The following is a 21680-nucleotide window of genomic DNA, read 5'->3' as shown; positions in this document are numbered from 1 at the left end:
AACTTCACATGTGAATTTTATGTACTACAGAAGAGTTAAAGATTCAGTCAATGACAATCTGGCATTCCCTGATGTATTTTATTATTATTATTATTAGTATTATCTCTAAATGAATTTTCTTCTTTTTGTTTTTTAAGAAAAGCTTCGATGCAGAATTTGTCAATGTTTAATAATACTCTCATTATTATGTATTTCTCTGGACCTTAGAAAATCTATTTTCTGCAGATTTGTTCTGACACAATATTTGTTGAAACTTTATCTTAACCCATTAAGAGCTGCGCTCTCCTTGATTTTTCATTGCTAACAATCATATGTCATTATTTCATGAATTTCAAAGGATGTAGGAAAACACTTTCTCATGAACTTTATGTAATACTTTCAACAGCTGACTAATTTTGACAAAATGTGCTCAGTTAAAAGCAAGTCTATCTATATAGACCCTGAATCTGCTTGGGGTTCAGGCTCCTACCTGTAGCCAAATCATGTCTTGTTAACTGCACTGGGACTACAGTTTATAGACTCATTAGTATATTGTTATGAAAAAAAAAAAAGTTTGAGACTTTAGAGTTCACATCATAGACTTAATTCGAATTCTTGGAGTTGCAAGCTGGAGGTGAGGGTATATTGCATAAAATTAGAGAACAAAATAGAAGTTTTGATATCAAGTATTTCCTCATTTTCTAGTTGGGGAGACAGAAACCCAAGAAGAGAGAATACAGAAGATGTTCCAACGATACTGCTACACACAGAGAGAAACAGAACCGAAACCTATATGTCCTGAATCATAATTTAATAATCTTTTTCCTAAATATGTTTTCATTCTTATGAGAACTAGAGTAATGTGCTTAGAGAAAAACAAATAGCTTTACCTACATACATTAATATGCAAGAAATAACACAAATGCTTATTAAGAATCTGGCTCAAGAATTAAGAAGTAGGAAAAAAAAACTAATAAAATTACAAAAAGAGAGTAATGAGTCAGGAAACATAAAACCCTGGAAATAAATAAATCCTAAAAGTACTCCAAACAAAAAAGAAGGCAAAACTGATATTGAGAATATATTTGGAATTGCTACCAAGAAAAATAGGAGAAAAAATATTCAAAAGTAAAAAAGAATATCATAACCTTAGAAACCAGAACATATAACACCAAGCTACTGTCCTCAAATATATGTAAATACATTTGAAAATCTAGATGAAATAACTTTCCAGGAAAATACAATTTGCCAAACCCGACCAAAAAGAAAGATTCTGAAAAACCTAAACTGTCTGATTTCCATGGAAGAAATAAATAAAGCTGTCAGAGAGAGCTCATAAAAAAAAAAAAATCAGTAAATGCAGACAGTTTCTTATGGAAATTAAACCTTTAAAGGGAAGATAATTCCAATGCTATTTAAACTCTTCTAGAATATAGGAAAGGAAGGAAAAATTTGAAAAGAATTTCATTAGGCAACATAATATTGATACTGTCAGAAGCAGATAAGACAAAACTATTTTAAGGATGCTGACTTAGGCAGTAAACTATTAGTTTGAGAAAAGAAAAAGAAGAAGAAAAAAAGAAGAGAAACCCAAGTAATGGCACTTGAGTGCTGGAGTAGTCTCATACATACAAGAACTGATTGTTATGTTTTCAGGAATTTGGAGAGCCGGTTGACATGTCAGTAGCTTAAAACCTGCCACAGTAAGACTATTTTGTCTATAGAAATCAGCCAATGCTAAAAAATCCAGGCTTTTTCCCCCTAGAAAACCAGAACATCACTGCAAAAACTCAAGGTAGTAGTTACACCTAGTGGTGAGAAAGGGTATTGTGACTTAGAATATTTGAAGGTATCTTGAGCTGGGTGACAGTTACTTTACAATAAAGTTGTATATTTATTTTTATATATTTTCTGTAAAAATATTTAGTATTTTAAATGTTACTGTTTTTCACTTTTATCATTTCTCTGAATACAAAAAATTTAATTTTTATTTCTATGATGACTGAGGAGACTGAATCTCTTCTGATCATTATTATTAATTTATATATCCTTTGTTCTGAGTTGTCTATTTAAGTACTTTGCACATTTTTCTATAGTTTTTTTTCTAAATTGCTTATCTAAGCTGTTCACATACTTGGATCCTGATCTTTTGTCATTTATAATTTATTTCTAGTCTTGGACTGTATTTTTATTATTGTTTTGTAAATATAAATTTTAATTTTATTATGGTTCAATGTATCAATCCTTTCTACTAAGTTTGTGTTTTTCACATGTTAAGAAGCTCTTACCACAAGGTCATTAAAAATATTCTCCCATTTTCTTCTAAAATTTTAAAGTTTCTTTATTTTTCCATACCAAAAACCAGTTGTCCCCAGATAATATGTTGAAATGTTTACCTTTTCCTCAATAATTTTGTTTTTTAAGTTTAATTCCCTATTTTAAAATTATACATAAGTAAATGTATTACTATAAAGTATAAACAAAGAAAACATACCTAGAAAAAGAACATAAGAAAAATTGTCAGCTGCCAAATAGAATGGTCTAGATATTCATAGAAATCTGAAGTACTAATGTGTGGTTAAAGCCATGTATACCCCCATTGCCTCATGAAAATGAATTAAGAAAATCATTTGAATTATCTGGAAAATTCTGGATATTTCATATATAGTTCTGAGCATGATATAACACCCTTGTAAGAAAGTTTCAAGGCCCAGATTTCCTTAAATGAGTACAGAATCAGTGGTATAACCCACTTTCCTCATATCATGATCAGATAAGAAAGGGAATAGAATGGGAGAAAATTTTCACATCCTACACATCTGATAAGGGGCTGATAACTAGAATCTACTTAGAACTCACAAAAATCAGCAAGAAAAAAATCAAACAATCCTATCAAAAAGTGGGCAAAGAACATGAACAGAAACTTTTCTAAAGAAGACAGAATAATGGCTAACAAATATATGAAAAAATCCTCAACATCTCTAATCTTCAGGGAAATGCAAATCAAAACCACAATGAGATATCACTTATCTCCAGTAAAAATGGCTTTTATCAAAAAGTCCCAAAACAATAGATGTTGGCGTGGATGTGGAGAGATAGGAACACTCCTATACTGCTGGTGGGACTGCAAACCAATTCAATCCCTGGAGATATCTTAAAGCAATATAAGTAGCTCTACCATTTGATCCAGCAATCCCATTACTGGACATCTACCCAAAAGATCAAATGACACTCTATAAAAAAGACACCTGTACTCGAATGCTTATAGCAGCACAATTCACAACTGCAAAGATGTGGAAACAACCCAAGTGTCCATCAATTCATGAGTGGATTAACAAAATGTGGTATATGTATCAGCTCTAAGAAACAATGGTGATATAGCACATTTTGTATTTTCTTGGATAGAGCTGGAACCCATACTACTAAATGAAGTATCCCAAGAATGGAAAAAGCAGCACCACATATACTCACCAGCAAATTGGTATTAAACTGATCGGCGTCTAAGTGGACACATAGGAATTACATTAAATAGGTATTGGACAGGTGGAGGGGTGGAGAGGAGATGGCGGGTATATACATACATAATGAGTGAGATGTGCACTGTCTGGGGGAGGGTCACACTTGAAGATCAGACGTGTGGGGGGAGGGAGAGAAATGGCATTTTTGAAATCTTAAAATTTGTATCCCCATAATATGTTGAAATGAAAAAAAAAAAAAGGGAATAGAAAGGATAGTTGTGCCATTTCTGGGAGTGGAGATCAAAGTTACTCATTTCTTTTTGATTATGTGCCAGGTCATGTGACAGCCCTTACTGGTAGTTGGGGAATAATTATGGGATAATAAACAGTATCATTAAAAGAGAAGACCCTTAACCTGGCTTATATAGCAATGGTAGAAATTTCTTTTTATGTTATCATTGCATAGGTTGGAAGTGACTTCTAAAGCTCTTTCGACCCTCAGGAGTGTCTACAGTGATGCTGTCCAACAGAATTCTTGTAATGACTACATTTTCTTGCATGTTGCACAATTCTGTGCTATCTAACATGTAACCACTAGCCACACATGACTATAGAACACTTAAAATGTGACTAGTGTGACTGAGGAGCTGAGTTTAATTTTACTTTTTCCTTCTATTTTTATCTTTTAATTTTGAAATATTATAGATTACCAGGAAGTTGCAAGGGAAGTATAGGGATGTCCTGTTTACCCATCACCCAGCCTCCTCCAACAATAATATCTGGTAGAACTACAGGACAATAGGGAAACCAGGACATTGATATTGGTAAAAAAAATCCTTAGAGGTTATTCATATTTTACCAGTTGTTCATTCACTTGTGTACATTTCAAGCAATGTTATCACATGTATAGCTTCATGTTGCTACTACCACATGGAGACACACAACTGTTCTATCACCACCAGTTTCTCCCATATACTTTATAACAGCTACCCCATCCCTAACACCCCTTGGTAATCACTAATCTATTCCCCATTCCTATAATTTGGTTATTTCAAGAATGCTATCTAAATGGAATCATAGAGTATATAATCTGTTGAAACAAGTGTTTTTCACTCAGCATAATTTCCTTAAGGTTTATCCAAGTTACAGCATGTAATTTATTACTGAATATTAGTCCATGGCAAAGATTGACCACAGCTTAATTATTTACTCAATGAAGGACATTTGGGTAGTTTCCAGTTTTAGAATATTACAAATAAATCTAGTATAAATATTCATATATAATTCTTTTTGATGAACATAAATTTTCACTTCTCTGGATAAATGTCCAAGAGCAAAATTACTGGGTCCTATCAGATTTTTATTTTTAAAAAAATAAACTGTCAAAAAATTTTCCAATTTTATTTCATCTTAATCAAAATTTTAAAACACACAGCTTACATCATACTCAATGTCAAAAGACAAAGCTTTTCCTATAAGATCAGGAACAAGACAAGGATGCTTGTTCTTGCCATTTCTATTCAATATAGTACTAGAAGTTCCAGCAAGAACAATTAGGCTAGGAAAAGAAATAGAAGGCATTCAAATTGGAAAGCAAGAAGCAAAATTATACCCTGTTTTCAGATGACATGATCCTATATGAAAAAAGAAAAAAATTACCTATTAGAAATAATAAATGAATTCAGGAAAGTTGTAGGATACAAAAATCAAAATGCAAAAACCAGTTGTGTCTCTAGACACTAATAACAAACAATCCAAAAAAGAAAATCAGGAAAACAACTTCATTTATAATATCAGAATGAATAAAATGCCTAGGAGTAAATTTAACCAACTAAGGAGAAGATTTGTATGCTAAAACTACAAAACATTGCTGAAAGAATTAAAAGATAGCACAAATAAATGAAAAGCCATCTTCTACATGGATTGGAAAGCCTATTATTAAGACGTCAATACCGTCCAAAGAGATCTACAGATTAACTGCAATCCTTATCAAAACCCCATGGCACTTTTTGCCAAAATAGAAAAAGTCATCCTAAAATTCACATGGAATATCAAGGCAACCCAAATAGCCAAAACAATCTTGAAAAAGAACAAAATTTGAAGCCTCCATTTCCTGATTTTAAAACTTACTACAAAATTGCAGTAATTAAAACAGTATAGTAATAGCATACATATATAGATAGAGACGAATAGAATAGAATAGCCCTTCACATATAAGGTCAAATGATTTTCCACAAGGATGCTAAGAGCATTCAATGGGAGAAAGGTGTGTTTTCAATAAATGCTACTGGAAAAACTGAATACCTACATGTGAAAAATGAAGCAGGCTTCTTATATCATACTGCATATAAAAAATCAACTCAAAATGGATCAAAGACCTAAACATAAGTTAAACTATGAAACCCTTAAAAGAAAACATAGGGAAAAGCATGATGTTGGATTTGGCACTAATTTCTTGGAAATGACATCAAAAAGTATAGGCAACAAAAGAAAAAAATACTTAATTTGGACTTCAAAATGAAAAACTTTTGTGCAAAGAAAGGAAACCCACAAAATGGGATAAAATATTTCTAAATCATGTTATCTGATAAGGAATTAATATTCAAAAAACATAAAAGACTCTTATAACTCAACAATAAAAAAGTAAAAACTCTATTAAACAATTTGTAAAGGACTTGAATAGGTATTTCTCCAAAGAAGATATTTACAATGGCCAATAAGCATAGGACAAGATATTCAACACCACTAATAATTAAGGAAATACAGATGAAAACCACAATGAAATACCACTTCACACCCATTAGAATAGCTACTATCAAAAAAAAAAATAGAAAATAACAAGTATTGGCAAAGATGTAGAGAAATTGGAACCCTTAAGTATTGCTGGTGGAAATGCAAAACGGTGCAGCCACTGTAAAAATATATGGTGATTCCTCAAAATTTTAAAAGTAGAATTACCATGTGATCCTACAATTTTGCTTATGAATATATACCCCCAAAAATGAAAGCAGGAACTTGAATATGTATTTATACACCCATGTATGGGACGATATTATTCACAAGAACCAAAATGTAGAAGCAATCCAAATATCCATTAAGAGACGAATGAACAAAATATAGCATAGGCATACAATGGAATATTACTCAATCTTAAAAAGGAAGAACATTCTAATACATGGTATAACATAGATGAACCTTGAAGACATTAGGCTAGGTGAAATAAGCCAGTCACAAAAGAGCAAATATTGTGAGAGTCAGCTTATATGATATACCCAGCATAGTCAAATTCACAGAGACAGAAAGTAGATGGCGGTTTCCAGGCAATATAGGGAGAGAGTAACGGGGACTTGGGGTTCAGTAGATACAGAATGTCTGTTGAGGAAAATGAAAACGTTCTGGTGATAGATGGTGGTAATGGTTGCATGACAATATGAATATATGAAATGCCACAGAACTGTTCATTTAAAATGATTGAAATAGAAAAATTTATGATATATCACAATAAAAGACAATTTAAATAGCCACATATGGCTAGTAGCTACTACTGGACAGCACAAGTCTAAATAAGCTGTAGTGATTTGGGTGATGTGAGTGGGCACTGAAATAAGAAATAGCCTATGGAAAGTAATATAGAGATACCTCAAAGAACTAAAAGTAGAACTACCATTTAACTCAGCAATCCCATTACTGGACATCAACCCAAATAAAAAAAAAAAAAAGACATTCTATAATAAACTCATCTGCACTCAAATGTTTATAGCAGTACAATTCACAACTGCAAAGATGTGGAAACAACCCAAGTGTCCATCAATACATGAGCGGATTAATAAAATGTGGTATATGTATACCATGGAGTTCTACTCAGCCACAAAAAAACAATGGTGAACTAGCACCTCTTGTATTATCCTGGATAGAGCTGGAGCCCATTCTACTAAGTGAAGTATCACAAGAATGGAAAAACAAGCACCACCTATATTCATCAAATTAGTACTAATTGATCAACACTTATGTGCACATATAATAGTAACATTCACTGGTTGTCAGGCAGGTGGGAGGGGGTAGGAGAGGATGTGTATAATCACACCTAACGGGTGAAGTGCGCACTGTCTGGGGGATGGGCACACGTGTAGCTCTGACTTAGTTGGTGCAAATGGCAACATATGGAACCTAAACATTTGTACCCCAGTAATATTCTGAAATACAAAAAAGAAATAGCCAACAACAAAACAGTGTCATGCCCATAAGAGAGTCAGAAAACTCAGACTTTGAGTCTTCCTATCAGTGGAAGGCAACATTGGCAAGGAAACTGGCCACAGTGGCTATAGCTCACAGTCTTCAAATGAACTCCTGCATTTTGCACCCTTTATGTTTTCCTACCTTAGACCAGTTTAGTTTAGTTTGGAAGTTTTAAAAGACGCTTTGGGGAATCTTGTGTACTTAAGGACAGGAGCCATCATATCTGGATTGTGTTTTTGGTTCCCTTGGAAAGAACATCAAGCTCTAGAATTTTCTCTAGTATATAGATTCTTGTAATCTTTTTTCTTTTGGTCATAGGTGATTCCTGTGTAACAGCCAATATTTGGAGTCTTTCCCAGGAAGTGGTCACTCCAAAAAAGAAAGGAAAACTACTACTACATCACTGCTATCTACCATTTGCCAACTAATTCACATTTATTTTGTGAAAAGGTAAAAAGTATGCGAAAAATCAATGTGTCAGTATATTCTGGATTAATATACTCAGTACTCAAAATTCAAATTGCGTTAATCCAAGTTACAAAGGTTTCTTTTCTATAACCTTCTCAATACCTCCAGCTCATTAATATAAAATGTAACTCCCCAATAATGAGATGTAGCATGGAAAAGGGGTATTTGAAAATGTATGGAACCATAGAAGCCTCTTTTCAGAACTAGGGCCCCATAAAATATGCTTAGGAAATGTTGTCACCAATCAGCACAAGCTTATGTCAGTATGAAGACAGCGCAGTAGAGCAGGTGAATGGATCTGGGAATTCAAAAGAGTCAGGTGGGACGGCACAAGCATGATTTGAACTACTCTAGGAAGTACCATTTATATTATGGCCCAGAGATCAAATTTTAAATATGTACAAAATAGAGAAAGAAGGTTGAGGGTCAAAAAAGGTAGGCCTTGAGAAGCATACACAAAGCTTTTTATTTTGTGAAAAGAGGAGTTAAGGAATGCTTCGGTGCAAAGGAAGCTGGATGGTTGGTTGCCTTTTACTGGCCAGATGCAGCATGGATGACAGGAGTAGAAAATGGGAACTGAAAACCCAATTAAGAGCTACCTGAGCCTAGGTACTGAGCATCTGAACTAAGGCAGGAACAAAGTTTGGGAAGTATAAGGTGATTACTTGATTTCTGAGTATAGTGCTCATCATTTACCATTGATTGTGCCCTGTTTTTTTTTTCTTCCTCCTTAGTCTCAACTCTTTTTTTTTTTTAAGACCAGAACTTAAGGTTGATTTTCAAAGACAGCTTTGCTCTTGCTACACAATTAAACCAGAGCTGTTGCCCTCTCTCTGCACACCTTCTGTTATTGGGTCACAACACTGGCAACATGCTACTGAAAATTGGCATGAAAAGCAAAAATTCACCCTATACAGGACAGAATTTCTGCCATCACTCATAAGATGGAAGTCAAAAACTGAGCAGGAAAAAGACATGAGGCATAATCAGTTTTACCCTCCATGAAGAAGTTATTACATGAATAATGAGGCAGAACCTCTCCAATTTTAATAATAATGGAATGGCCATCATTGAGATTACTGAATCAAATTAATGAATTAGTGATAAGAATAAAACAAGATAATAAATGCAAGGATATTTTTTGGACCCACATTACTTTAAACATATAAATTAGAAGAGTATCCAAGTTTCAATTCCTAATCAGCTATATTTTTCCTTTAAATAGAGAAAACAGTACATAGGGATGTTTAGAGGTATAGCGCTAAAATTATTCCTCCTTGAAATGAAAAATGTAAAGGCAATAATAATAACATGCATAAGGCCAAGTGTAGTGAACTTAGGTGAGAAGCCACAAGGAAAGGCACTAGTCAGCTGTCTCCTTGCAAAGGAACAGGCTCTGCAGACGGAGGCAGCAGTGAAGCCTCGGCTTCCTGTGTTGCATTTCCAGCTCACATCCGCCTCTGGTTCTCTAGCAATTAATTATGCACTTCTCCCTTTACCCTCCACAAATGGGCACAAAACTACTCATCAGGCAGTGGGAAAAATTGCACCAAGTAGCATCCTAGACATTTCATTATTCAAATCAGCATAAAATAATTATATAAACCCCTTAGGAAACTGAAGTGGCTTTCTTTTCACTTTTAAACTATACTTGTACTAATAGAAAGAGTATGTTATTTAATATCATTTAACAAGACCCTTCACATATCTCTCTCTTCCTTGACCACAGTTATATATAATCTAGAGAATTATAAAATGTGCTCCTGATCTAAACTATGACTAGATTCATCATTCACTTTAAATTAATGAGATTATTTATTCAAGTGAGGTTATTAATGCATTGCATAAGATCCATCAGATAAAGTACTGATAAAATGTTGAAAGCAAGCAAATTAAGTCTTCACAGGCCTTGAGAAGCAATGACTGAGGCTGCCACGAAAGTCTGATTTGTAGGAAATTTCAGACTTAAATAATGGCTCAGAATGTTTTCATACTAATACTTTTCATGAAATAAATCAGTGAAGTCCACTAAGACTAACCAAATGTACAAATTTGAACTTCTAATGAATACAATGACATTTAAAAGCCTCAAAGGTCTCCCTCATAACATTAAAGTCTTTCCACTGAAGTAAAAAACAATTTAAAAATACTTGATAAAAGGGCCAAGCAATGTCATTAATACATATTGGCCAGAGGCAGAGGAGATGATGCAGAGATGTTCTATATTATAACCTAGGAACAATAGCCTTTTCTTATTAGGACCATTCAACAATCATTAAAGAATTTGTCACTCATAAGGTGGTATTGTGACATTCCCATAAATCTTACATAGTTTCAAAAACAAATACTATACTGAGCCATTAAAATACTTTTGTTTATGTATGTCTGTTTTCCAGAAGGAAAAAAAAAACTACAGTAAAATGATAGCTTACATTTCTATGACAGCATAATTTATACTTGTACTATCTCTGTGGATTTTAAAACTCTCCTGTGAAGTTGGTAAGATCAGTGTCACTTTACCATTTTGCAAATAAATAAACTAAGACAGTAAGTGACTTGTCTCATATCACCTGATATTCTGACTCAGAATGTAGAGATGTTCCCACTGAGCTGTGCTCTCCCTTGGTTTGCTCTCTGCGTGGTAGGAAGGGCAGAGTTGTCACCTTCCTTTACAGATGAGACCAAAATGCAACGGCAGAAAGAGCAATGACCCCTGGTGAGGAAAAGGCTTCTGACAAAATTCTGACTGGTCTCTTGATTTATTTTAAGTACCAGATCAAAGCTAAAGAAAATAAACTTATGCAATTTTTAATTTCTCTGTCAAAACTATGGAATCTTAGATCGTTGTACCTTATTCTTAGTATATGTAAGAGTAAAATGTGAGCTGATATTAATGCTAGGTCACGAGCTAGTACTACAACATATCATATGTATACATGCGCATACACACACAGATATATATTTTTCCAAAGGGATATAAGCAAATCGTTCACTTTATCTTCAGAATAATATTTAAGCACATTGCAAAGTAGCAAAGATCAAAGATGAGTCACCCATCCCCTGGGGTCTGATTTTATGACTAAGGACAATTAAAACCATGATAATTACAAAAATGAATCTATTCTCCTTGACCAAAAAGACCTATCTGCTAGGAATTAAGTCCAGATCATTTTGAATTATACATGTAAATTTATAATACCACCACCTTAATTTGATGTCTTTTGATTTTTCATCAGGCTTTCAGATGCTAACACACATTGCTATACTTCCGGGCTTAATGAGAAAACCTTCCTCTCCCTGGCTCTGGGCCTCACCTTGTGAAGTCTGTCATTTCCATCATGATCATACACATCTGCTTGGCCAGCACAATGATATCATTGCCGCTGTCGTCCCACTTGGCCACTTCAGCATCCAGCTTGCTTTTCTCTTGGTGGAATATCTCCACCTGCTCAGCTATTTTTGCCTTCTCCTCCTGCGGTAGCTGTGCCATGATGGCCTGTGTGGATTACAGAAAAAGCGTGACTAATGGTGACAAAGGAAGTACAGACCGTACAAGGGCGTTGACTCTGCCTTCTGTGGACGGCAGAGACCAGGCCCTGGCAAGGCTTATGAGGCACTCTGCCATTCTGGAAAATACATCCTCTGCATCCCAGGGAGGCCAAGAGCACAGGCTGGTGAGCTCCCCAAAGTCCCGTTCCCACTCCCAAATATGAAAAACACAGAGAAATCCAAAGCTACGTGCGCACTGACAGGAACAGAACTTCTCTGCCGCTTTGATGACATATGTTCGTTCAAAAGAATCTATTCTGGACAATTTTTATATTTGGTCTCAGGAAACTTTTACCAGATGAAAGAATGCACCTCTTTCAACACTGAAATCTGTTCAGAGAAGAGAAAAAAGAAAAAAGGCCTTCTGTTGCTGGAAAGGAGAGGAATTTTAAACAATATCTGTGTATCCAAGTGAGGTGGGGGTGGGGTGGGAAGACTGTATGAGTGTAAGGGAAGGCGCCCACAGATAGCTGCTGACAAAAATCCCCTACACCGAGGGCCTCTCAGGGATGTCATGTCTGTTCCCAGCCCTCCTCCACCTCCTTTATGGAAATATGGGATGACCATGGCTCTTCGTAGAGCCTTTGAGTACATAGACAGAAAACTCGTAACGGGATCAAGTATAAGATTGGGAAGCAAAGGTTGATTTTCAATAGTTGCTTGTATGGAAATGTAAGAAGGAACGAACTGTAGTCTTCTTTCTCATTATTCATGGATTCTGAATGCATTAATAATTTGCACATTTGCCTACGTGCTAAAATATATTTGTAGCCCCCAAATCAATACTTGTGGCATTTTCGCAATGAGTTGCAAACGTGGGCAGAGTGGAAAAAATTTTGAGTCACTCGACATGCATCTCCCCAGATGAGGCTGAACAAGGCACTGCTCTACCTTCTTTGTTAACTCTCATACTGTGAACACATGTCCTTGGTGCGGTCTGCTGACTGCCACATTTCTCGTATCTTTGTGCTTTTCGTTGGTGATTTTGCTCTTTTAAATGTCTCCCAAGCATAGTGCTGAAAGCTGCCTAGTGTCCCCTAAGCACAAGGCGGCCGGGTTGTGCCTTATGCAGAAAATACATGTGTTAGGTGTGCTTCAGTCAGACATGAGTTGCAATGCTTATTGGCCATGAGTTCAATGTTAATGAATCAAAAATTGAAGGTTTCTAAACACAAACACGCATTAAACATGGTTATGTATTGATCGGTTGAAGAAAACATTGTGACTAGCAGCTCTCAGGAACCTAATCCTGTATTTTCCCTAGGAGCAATGATTATATATTCCCTAATTAAATGTTCATCATGACTTCACAGAACGTAATTACCACAAATAATGAGAATTGACTATATTATTAAGCACCATTTCTATAGCAGGCCCTTAGTGAAATGTTTCACATCACCTCATTACATCCTCCCAGAACCATGAGCAACCTGTTTCAAAGATAGGAACATGCAGATAGGCTCTTTTGGCTTGTCCCTCCCTCTGGTTCTGGGATGTATATATTCTTCAGAATACATTCCAAGAGAGCATAGTTTAGAGAATCTACAGGTTTTTTTTTTTGTTTGTTTGTTTGTTTGTTTTTTTTTTACAATGCAGAAGTAAAGTAACAGGAGAAAACTGCTTCTTAAATTGTGAAGTTCCTCCCAATGTAAGTGAATCATTAGGAGAAAGTCAGCTGATATTTCTAACAGACATCAGTGGACATGAGCTCAGAAAAACTGGGCTCTGCAAGGCTCTGCAACTGACTTGGGCAAAGACCTCACAGTTCTGTGGAGCATATACTTAATTTCTTCAGATACAATATAGGAATAGTAACTACCTTAAAAGGTAATGGTGAGCAGCAGATGATAAATGTGTGTTTTGTCCAAACAAAATGAAAGCAAGCACATTTGGAATTAATGTTAACACAATGTTATCATAACCTCTGCCATTGGTTTTCCTTTCCTTTCTGGCTTATTAGTTGTCATGAAGGGATGAGCCCAGAGTCTACGTGACTCTCTATAATGAGATGATTGTTATGATTCCTGTGTACCTATACCAGGTACTGTGTGCTAAGGCTTAGGTTTATCAAATAACTTAATCTACTTAACTATTCTGTTATTTACTTTTTTCAATAATGATAATATCTAGGCCAAGAGAAATTGATTAAATTCTTAATATCACACAACTAATATGCTGTAGGAATAGGATTCAAACCCGGGTGAGTTAACATCATTCTTAACCATTGTACACAACTGGATCATCTCACATGGCCAGGCAGCTTATGTACCACACACCGGTCCTCAACAAGCGGGTCAGCAGTCACTGAAAACATAAGCACTGCCCACCAGGCTGTGCATCCTGGTGTTGGGCAGCACCCAGAGGAAGGGGTATTTTTGTCTGATTTACATAAAATTGTCCCTGGACTAGTGGCTTCCCATACACCTTTACTAATAGATAGCCATATCTACCAACTTCCATGCATGCATGTGACTTTATACAGTTTCTGTCTGTATGTGTATGCATGTTTAGATATGCATGAGTATACACAAATTATAATCCACATTTAAGAAGCCAAACTTGTGTGAATACTATAGTTAAAATATTTAAAATAGTATATGCCGAAATATATTTTTAAAGTACTTTCAAAAACTGCATTTAAAAATGTACTTAACATGTAAGAGTTTATAATAAACACAGATATTCTATACTGTATCATAATCGTGTATAACAACAAGGAAGCCCTTCCATTGCATTTGAGATAGGGTTGGATTTGCCAAAATTAAATATGTACTTTATTTTTTCCTCTAAAGCATCCCTGTCTGATGACCTAATGCTGTCCTGGATTCATTGTCCTTCTTATACAAAAGATCTAATCATGCTTTACTTAGACCTCACAGCTCCTAAACCAGTGTCATTTAAAGCATTCACTAGGTGCTCCTCTATAAAAGCCTCAGACGACTTCCAGACTCTACATTCAATCCTCATATGGAACAGAATACATATATATTTTATTTCATCGTCCCAAAATGTTAATGTGTGCATTGAACAGTGTGCACTTGTGTCAACCACAGCACTTGAGTTTCCATTATACAACTTAGCACTTGAATATTAACTGCTTTGCTTTCCTTTCTAATGAATTTCTATTAATGCCCTACCTCTGACTTCTCTATGTGCTTGCTTAGAGTGGAGGCCTCCATATCCTGCATAGAGTAGAAACTCAATAAATATGTTTTAACTGCTTGAACACTTTTCCCACTCACTGCATTAGTTCCAAAAGAGGTTGCTAGAACTTACAAACATGTTCTAAGGACACAATTCTGAAGAAAAATTGACCCCTTCAAAGCAGATTTGCAAAAAGGAAAAAAGATATTATTTTGACACTAGGGGTGCTTGACCTGCATAACACACTTAATGGTGTGTGACTTGGGTACAAGTATCGTTAAATTTGCTTCTGCTTAGGTAGCTATCAATGAGGCTTAAGTCTTTTCCTAAATATTCGTAAAATGCTCTTGCTTTTAAAAATTCATAATTGACCTTTTCTGAAAGTGGAATTTAAAAAAAGGTTATCTATAAACAGTAGATCACAAACTGCGAAATTTGCAAGTTAATCAAATTGAAATTCAACACATGAGTTTTAATTAGGTCTTATCAATGTTACTCAGCAGTTTGAAATGTTAACACATTAAAGCTGTTCTAGCTAGAAAAGAAAATAGAGGCCAGCTACACAAAATTAAACTTCATAAAAAACATATAACATGCGACTGTCCATCCCCTTAAACTAAGGGAACATAAGAAAAATTATTTTTATGGCCAAGACGAAAGGGGACACATCAGCTCTTCTGTTTGTGTGACATGACCACCTGGGACAGTCTGAGAATTTTTGCAGCTTCTTATCACAGTAGCTGAGCACAGATCTCCATGATTGACCTGGCTGATCTGGGATCCCAAATCGGTGGTAACTACAAAGATTCCTTCCCCTTCCCCAAAGTCCCTTCCAGACTTTCCCTAGAACAGCCAGCCATTTGAGGGATTAATGTTGTAATCTTTACTTATTAAGAAGTGCATCTCACTCATACAAGCCAACAACCATTCAAATAGCCCAGCATCTTTTCTTCAACCTAAATCTCAAGGAGCTTTTGATATAATTGCTTTCCCAATCTCTAGGAGAAAAATAACTTTTGAAGTCTATGGGCCCCCAAACTGACAAGAGATCATTTCTTAAGCATACAGTAAGAGTCTAACATTAAAGCATCAAGTATAAGAAATGCTTATAAACAATGACTAAAGGGGTTAACATTCAATGTGCCTATTTCTACTCACTTGGTTTTCAAATAAGATAATATCAGTAGTTAAGAAATGTGGGTCCTTTGGCTCTTTCCAGTCTTGGGCTGTGACGTGAATGGGAAAATTGAGGTAATTGTACCATTAATTCAAATAAAAAACTCATAATTGTCTGAATTATTCAGCTCTTTCAGGTGAACTTATTTGGTCATCCTCTAATGAATGATTAGCTCAGACTACAAGCATCATCCCCATCTGCACCACCAACTGATTCATTACATAGTTACGAGAAATCCTGTGATACATTTTATCATGCCATCCTCCTAATGGCATCATGAGGAGGGATGTTGTGTGTCACTCTTAAAGATACAAGTAGATGAGGCATGGAGAGGTTAAGAAAGTTTCCCCAAAGTCACACAGCTTCACTGAGCCCATATTTAAAATCAGGTCTGTGTGACTCCAAATAGTATATTCTAGTGCCAAGGTTAAGTGTCCAAGAGTTGTCACCGACCAATGTTAATTATGTCAACCTGTGAAGAAACAGTTGGGAAGCTAGCCTGTTAGGATCAAAGGGTAAGATGACCTCCTTATTTTATCAGATCACCACCATCCTTGTCCAATTCCATTCCCCTCCCCCTCTCCATCGCCCTCAAAATGTTGTAGGTATGCAGCAAGCAGGGTCATATAAAGGAAATAAAAAGATACTCTAATTCCTGACTTTGACAGCAATGTTGGAGGGGGCTACTAAAAGCTTATCTCCCACTGTAACCTCCTTTTAGATTAATTTACCATTTTCAGAGAGGAATAATTTCTTTGAATAAAAACACAAAATAATACCATGAAGAGGGCAGTACCGGCTGCTAGGAAGAGCAAGCGCCTCAAGTCAAAGACAACGTTCACCACCTTCCCAATTTCGACCAACTTATTACACTTTGCTGGTCAAAAGTTCGACCATCTATCATCTGAGCAATTCAATGCACCCTCTTATTTCCAACTTAACAGCCATAATTCTATATCTCTGATTTGTCATCATATAATTACAGGCTAAAATAGGCTGACTCAATAAGTAATGCTGTCTGCTGCAAGTTAATCACACAGACCACATGATGGACCTCAAAGACAAATTAGCAAGTGCTGGATTATAAGAGTGCTTTGTTCTATCTTGAATCACATTCAAAATTCATACTGACAAAACCTCCAAAAAATACTAGTGTGAAGAAATAATAGATAAGAACAGGAGCCATCTGAGTTTCATCTCCACCCATGATCATTGATTTGATATCTAATGTAAGTAAGACGCATGAAACAGAAGTACACTGGGACTCTATGTTTCCCTGTGAAAAGTGGGACTAATCATGCCATTTTGACAAGATGGTAATTATAAAGCAAGGTCAAGGTTGCACAATCATCTTGGTCCTTGAGAAAACTAGTCAGTGGACACTGGGCTGTATCTATACTGAGTTACAGTCAATCAAATTGACTCTGAATTGCTTAATGTTTGCATGATTTACTCAAACTTGTCCTTTGTCAGTAACATAAAAATGTTGGTTTTACTTAATTTTGAAGATAAATTGACTTGTTTAATTAGTTTGGTATTATGCCAACACAGCCTCAAAAGATTCTCAGCTTACTGACCTTTGCAATTTTCAACATTTCAGGGGGGATTAAATAGCATCTGCAAGGAATTTTTGAAGTATGGGGTTCTGTGCCCTTTTATGTACTTTTCTACTGTCACCGTCGCTTGATCAGAAGGGGTTTCTCTTCCAAAGGATAATTACCACGACCATCTTCATTGAGCACTTACTGTATGGCAGATATTGTGCCCATTATTTTATAGGTATTAAGTAATTATATCTTCAAAGGAATCCTATATCAAATTAGTCTATTATTCATACTTTACAGATGATGTATCTGAAACTCTCAGAAATTAAGCAACATGTAAGCTTTGAGCATGGTCCTCACTCTGCCCTTAGCAATTTGAAACCAAGTCTGTCTGAAATTAAAGCCAATGTGTCTTTGATGTTCTGACTTTACCTTCACATTTCTCCTATCAATGTCCATTTATACCCTTCTGGATCATTTGATTGTTGCGTGAGAATATCAAGACATAAAGCACACATGTGAAACTGAGTTTTAGGTACAAGGTCTTTCTTGGCTCAATATCTCCTTCAAGTCTTCTTTAATGTAACCTCTGGTTAGTTGTTTCCTACTGTTCTTTCAAAATTCCTAAGGCAGTATGAGCTTTCTTGGATTTTCCAATTCCCAACCTAAAGTACCACCTCTTTTTCAATATCCTGCTTCCTATTCATTATCTTTTAAGTAAAACTTAACATAGAAAATTAGAATATCTAATTATCAGTTATGCTATAACTTGATTGTTTTTGTTCCATAGAAACTGAGCCTTTAAAAAGAGGAAAACATTAATGCAATCTTTAAAGATTTACTCTTACCACCTGCCTTGCTCATCTACATCCATCCTCTGGGTGATATAGCTAATCAGATGGGTCCAATGCCAGGATGCTCTTTGGACTACTGTGTTTGTCAACAGTGTCATGGAGTACTCAAATGTCAAGCAGAGCTAGTGTTTCTCTCTGTTGCTCTCTTCTCCATTCCTCACACTGGTATATTTCTAGTATGTCTCTATAATTTCTTTTTCTATCATGTGGCAGATAGATCCAGGGTTACTGCCCTGGCAAAAGTAGGTATCAGTGGGAAACCAAAAGTTATCTTCCTACCTGATGGCCAATTTCACAAGATATGGTATTGAATGTCACAGAAGCTAGGCCAGAGTATGGAGCAATAGCCTAGCCATTAACAAAGTAGCACCTTGATTCCCGACTTGTCATCTCTTCTTGTATTAACAAGCGTGGACTCTTCAAGCACAACAGTGGTGACTGAGTAAATGTGCCAAAGCAAAATTTGAGTATTACAGCGTCCATTTATAATCTAATTATAATCCCAACCCCAACAAAAATCAAAAACACACATAAAATGGTTTGCTTAGATGTGGCTGTTATGATTTAAGTGTTAAAGATGGGGTTAGGTGGAATCGGGAGCAGTGGTGGTTATTTCTACTGTGTAAAATGAGAATTATTAATAAACAACCCCAAATGAGAGCATAGATTTCTGAGTCATGAATCTCTGGGGTCCCAGGTCTGTAGAATTCAGAAATTGCCTCAAACCATTTTGGGAAACACAACCCCTGTGCACTAAACCACAGTCCTACATGCCCACTCACCCGTGCACTCTGCCCTGCAATGAGCTGGTCATCCTCAGTCTGAACACTTGTCCGGCTACGCACGTCATAATCTTCCTGCTCGAAGTCAGAGTCATCCTCTAGTTCTTCTGGGGTCTAAGGAGAAAAATAGGTATACTTTAAATTGCTAATCTTCACCACCCCCCATCCTTCCACATGCTTCTTCATTGCAAAGGCTAAAGAGGCGCCAGGAAACAGAGCTTATAGCATCTTACATGTAGGATTAGCTATGTGGGTAGGTACTAGCTGGAATGGAGTCAGAAAAATCAAGTTGCCCTAATTTACTTTTTTTTTTTAAAAAAAAATACATTTTATTTATTATTTTCTCCTGCAGGTGCAGCAAGTCCAATTTTAACTTTTGATGTGATATGCTAATTTTAAGAACAATTATATTTATGTGTTATTTCCATCCAAATCTATTGAAAGAAAATAACTATCAACAACAAAAGTAACAGCTATACTTTTTCTGTAATGGCCCTTTTGCTCTGTAAACAAAAAGACTGATCATCTGCAGGCCAGTGGTTAGAACTGATGAAATATCTGATTTGGTCACTAAGCTCTAAGGTGTTAAGGTCACAAGCATATACTCTACAGTCATGACTGCCTGAATACGAGCACCTGTGTGACTATGAACAAATTGTCTTAGCTCTCTTAGTCTTGACATCTGCCTCTGAGAGTTGGTGTTGATAACAGCTACCTCCATGATTGTGAAAATTAATATATTCTGTATAGAATATCTGGCACATAGTAGGCATTTTTTAAATGTTTGCCATCATTATTATTTAAAATTTTTAAATCAATTCAAGCAGTTTTGAAAGTGAAGCTACCAGTTACTACATACCCATTTATGTATTATTTTTTTCAAATATAGTATCAATTTAGCTCAGACAGGCACAGTGAAACAGGGATCTATTTAGAAATGAGAAAACTGAGGTTCAAAGAAAATCACATGCTCCATTTCCTGAAATAGTAACAGAACCAGAATTTAGACCTAAACACCCAAGTGTGTCTGACTCCAAACACACTGCTCTTTATTCATTTTTTTGTGGTGGTTGTAGTTTTTTTTTTTTTTTCCACATTACAAATTAAGCAAGAACTGGAGCTACAAAGCTGCTTAAAAGGAGGAGTTAGATCGATATCCTTTCCAATCAATAAAGTCAGTGTTGGGGAAAAGATGAAAATGAATCCATAATCTGAGGAATAAAACCTTTTCATCTTTAATGGCAATAATAGATAATATGCATTAAGTGCTTGTCACGCTTTTGTCATAGTTTTCTCTAAGTGCTGGACATGCACTAACTCATGCAGTTTTCTTAACACTCCTATGACATAGACACTACTTTCTTTGTTTTCCAGGTAGAGAAACTGAGGCATGAGAGGGTACACCTTGTTCAAGAATTTCTAAGTCAGGTATTTGAAGTATGTACTCTAAACCATCATGCTGTGTTAATTCTAAGAGGATAAACTCAGGAGCTGGTGAGGAAGGTGTACATCAGTATGAGATTCTCAGCTTCACTGTTATTAGCCTGAAAGTGACAGCCATCCACAAACTTCCCTTTGACATATAGTAGGACCACTTCCCAAGGCCCTATCTTTCAAAGGAACAGATCACAAGCAGTACTGATGATGCAGTTGCCCATTCTCCATCAAAAAGGGTGAATTTTTATTCTGCTGGTTTCTTTGGCTACCTCAGCGTAATTAATCAGGTGTGGTTATTGATGAAGCCTTGAGATTAGTCAGACAGGCATAAAATGGGGTCCTTCGTGCCAATATCACAGTATGCCTAGTAATTTTCCAAGCTTTGGCATATCACTTTTGTTTTTCCTTCTCCCTCACCATCAACCTTATTAACATTCACTCAGTCATCTACAGATGTTCAGTTTTCTTTCATAGGAATATTAAAAGAATGGGAGAAGAAAGAGCTATTGTCTCCAAATTTTATTAACCAAAGCAGGGGTGAGGTAGGCAGAACCTGGTTCAAATAACTGGTTGTATTTTTATTGTGGACAGAGACAATATTCTCTGATCATTCCTCACTCTTCTGAAGTGTATTGTGGAACAATTATAGCAAGTTGGTAAATTCTGCTGACAGATGAGATGACAAGATTACAAGCACTTTTCATCATTAGTTCTTGAAAAGGAGAAAGCAAAATAGAAAATCTCACTCAACAGAAATAAGCAGAATATGACAGTACCTATAAGTACTGTGTCCAAATATTTCAGTGATCTGTGCATTTAGTAGATGAGTCAATGAAAAACTCAACCTGGCAGCATAAGGCCAATAAATGATGAGCTTTTATTCCAGTGACAATGGCCCAAGAACCAAAAAAAGAAAAATTTTTAAATGAAAAAATAACCTGGATGTGGACCCAGGGGAGCTGAGTGTTTTTGGCCTAACTCTGCCACTCACAAACTATATGCTTTTGGTAAGTCACTTAGTTTCACTGCTTCTGTGTCTCCTTGCTGATAAA

General features: G+C 35.8%; 1 protein-coding gene across 1 annotated transcript in view; it reads right to left on the bottom strand.

Annotated features, from left to right (window-relative positions):
- Positions 1–21680, bottom strand: part of CTNNA2 (catenin alpha 2) — a 1049805-nt gene that overhangs the window by 45202 nt on the left and 982923 nt on the right. The window contains exons 14-15 of the mRNA XM_012742713.2: positions 19192–19305; positions 11456–11637 (exon numbers count right to left, since the gene is read on the bottom strand). Coding sequence (XP_012598167.2) covers positions 11456–11637; positions 19192–19305 — 296 coding nt within the window. The remainder of the gene's footprint in view (positions 1–11455; positions 11638–19191; positions 19306–21680) is intronic.

This window comes from Microcebus murinus, chromosome 3, assembly GCF_040939455.1.
Source record: "Microcebus murinus isolate Inina chromosome 3, M.murinus_Inina_mat1.0, whole genome shotgun sequence".
Taxonomy (NCBI): domain Eukaryota; kingdom Metazoa; phylum Chordata; class Mammalia; order Primates; family Cheirogaleidae; genus Microcebus; species Microcebus murinus.
The sequence above is the reverse complement of the archived record's forward strand: the minus strand, read 5'-3'. Positions and strand labels throughout refer to the sequence as shown.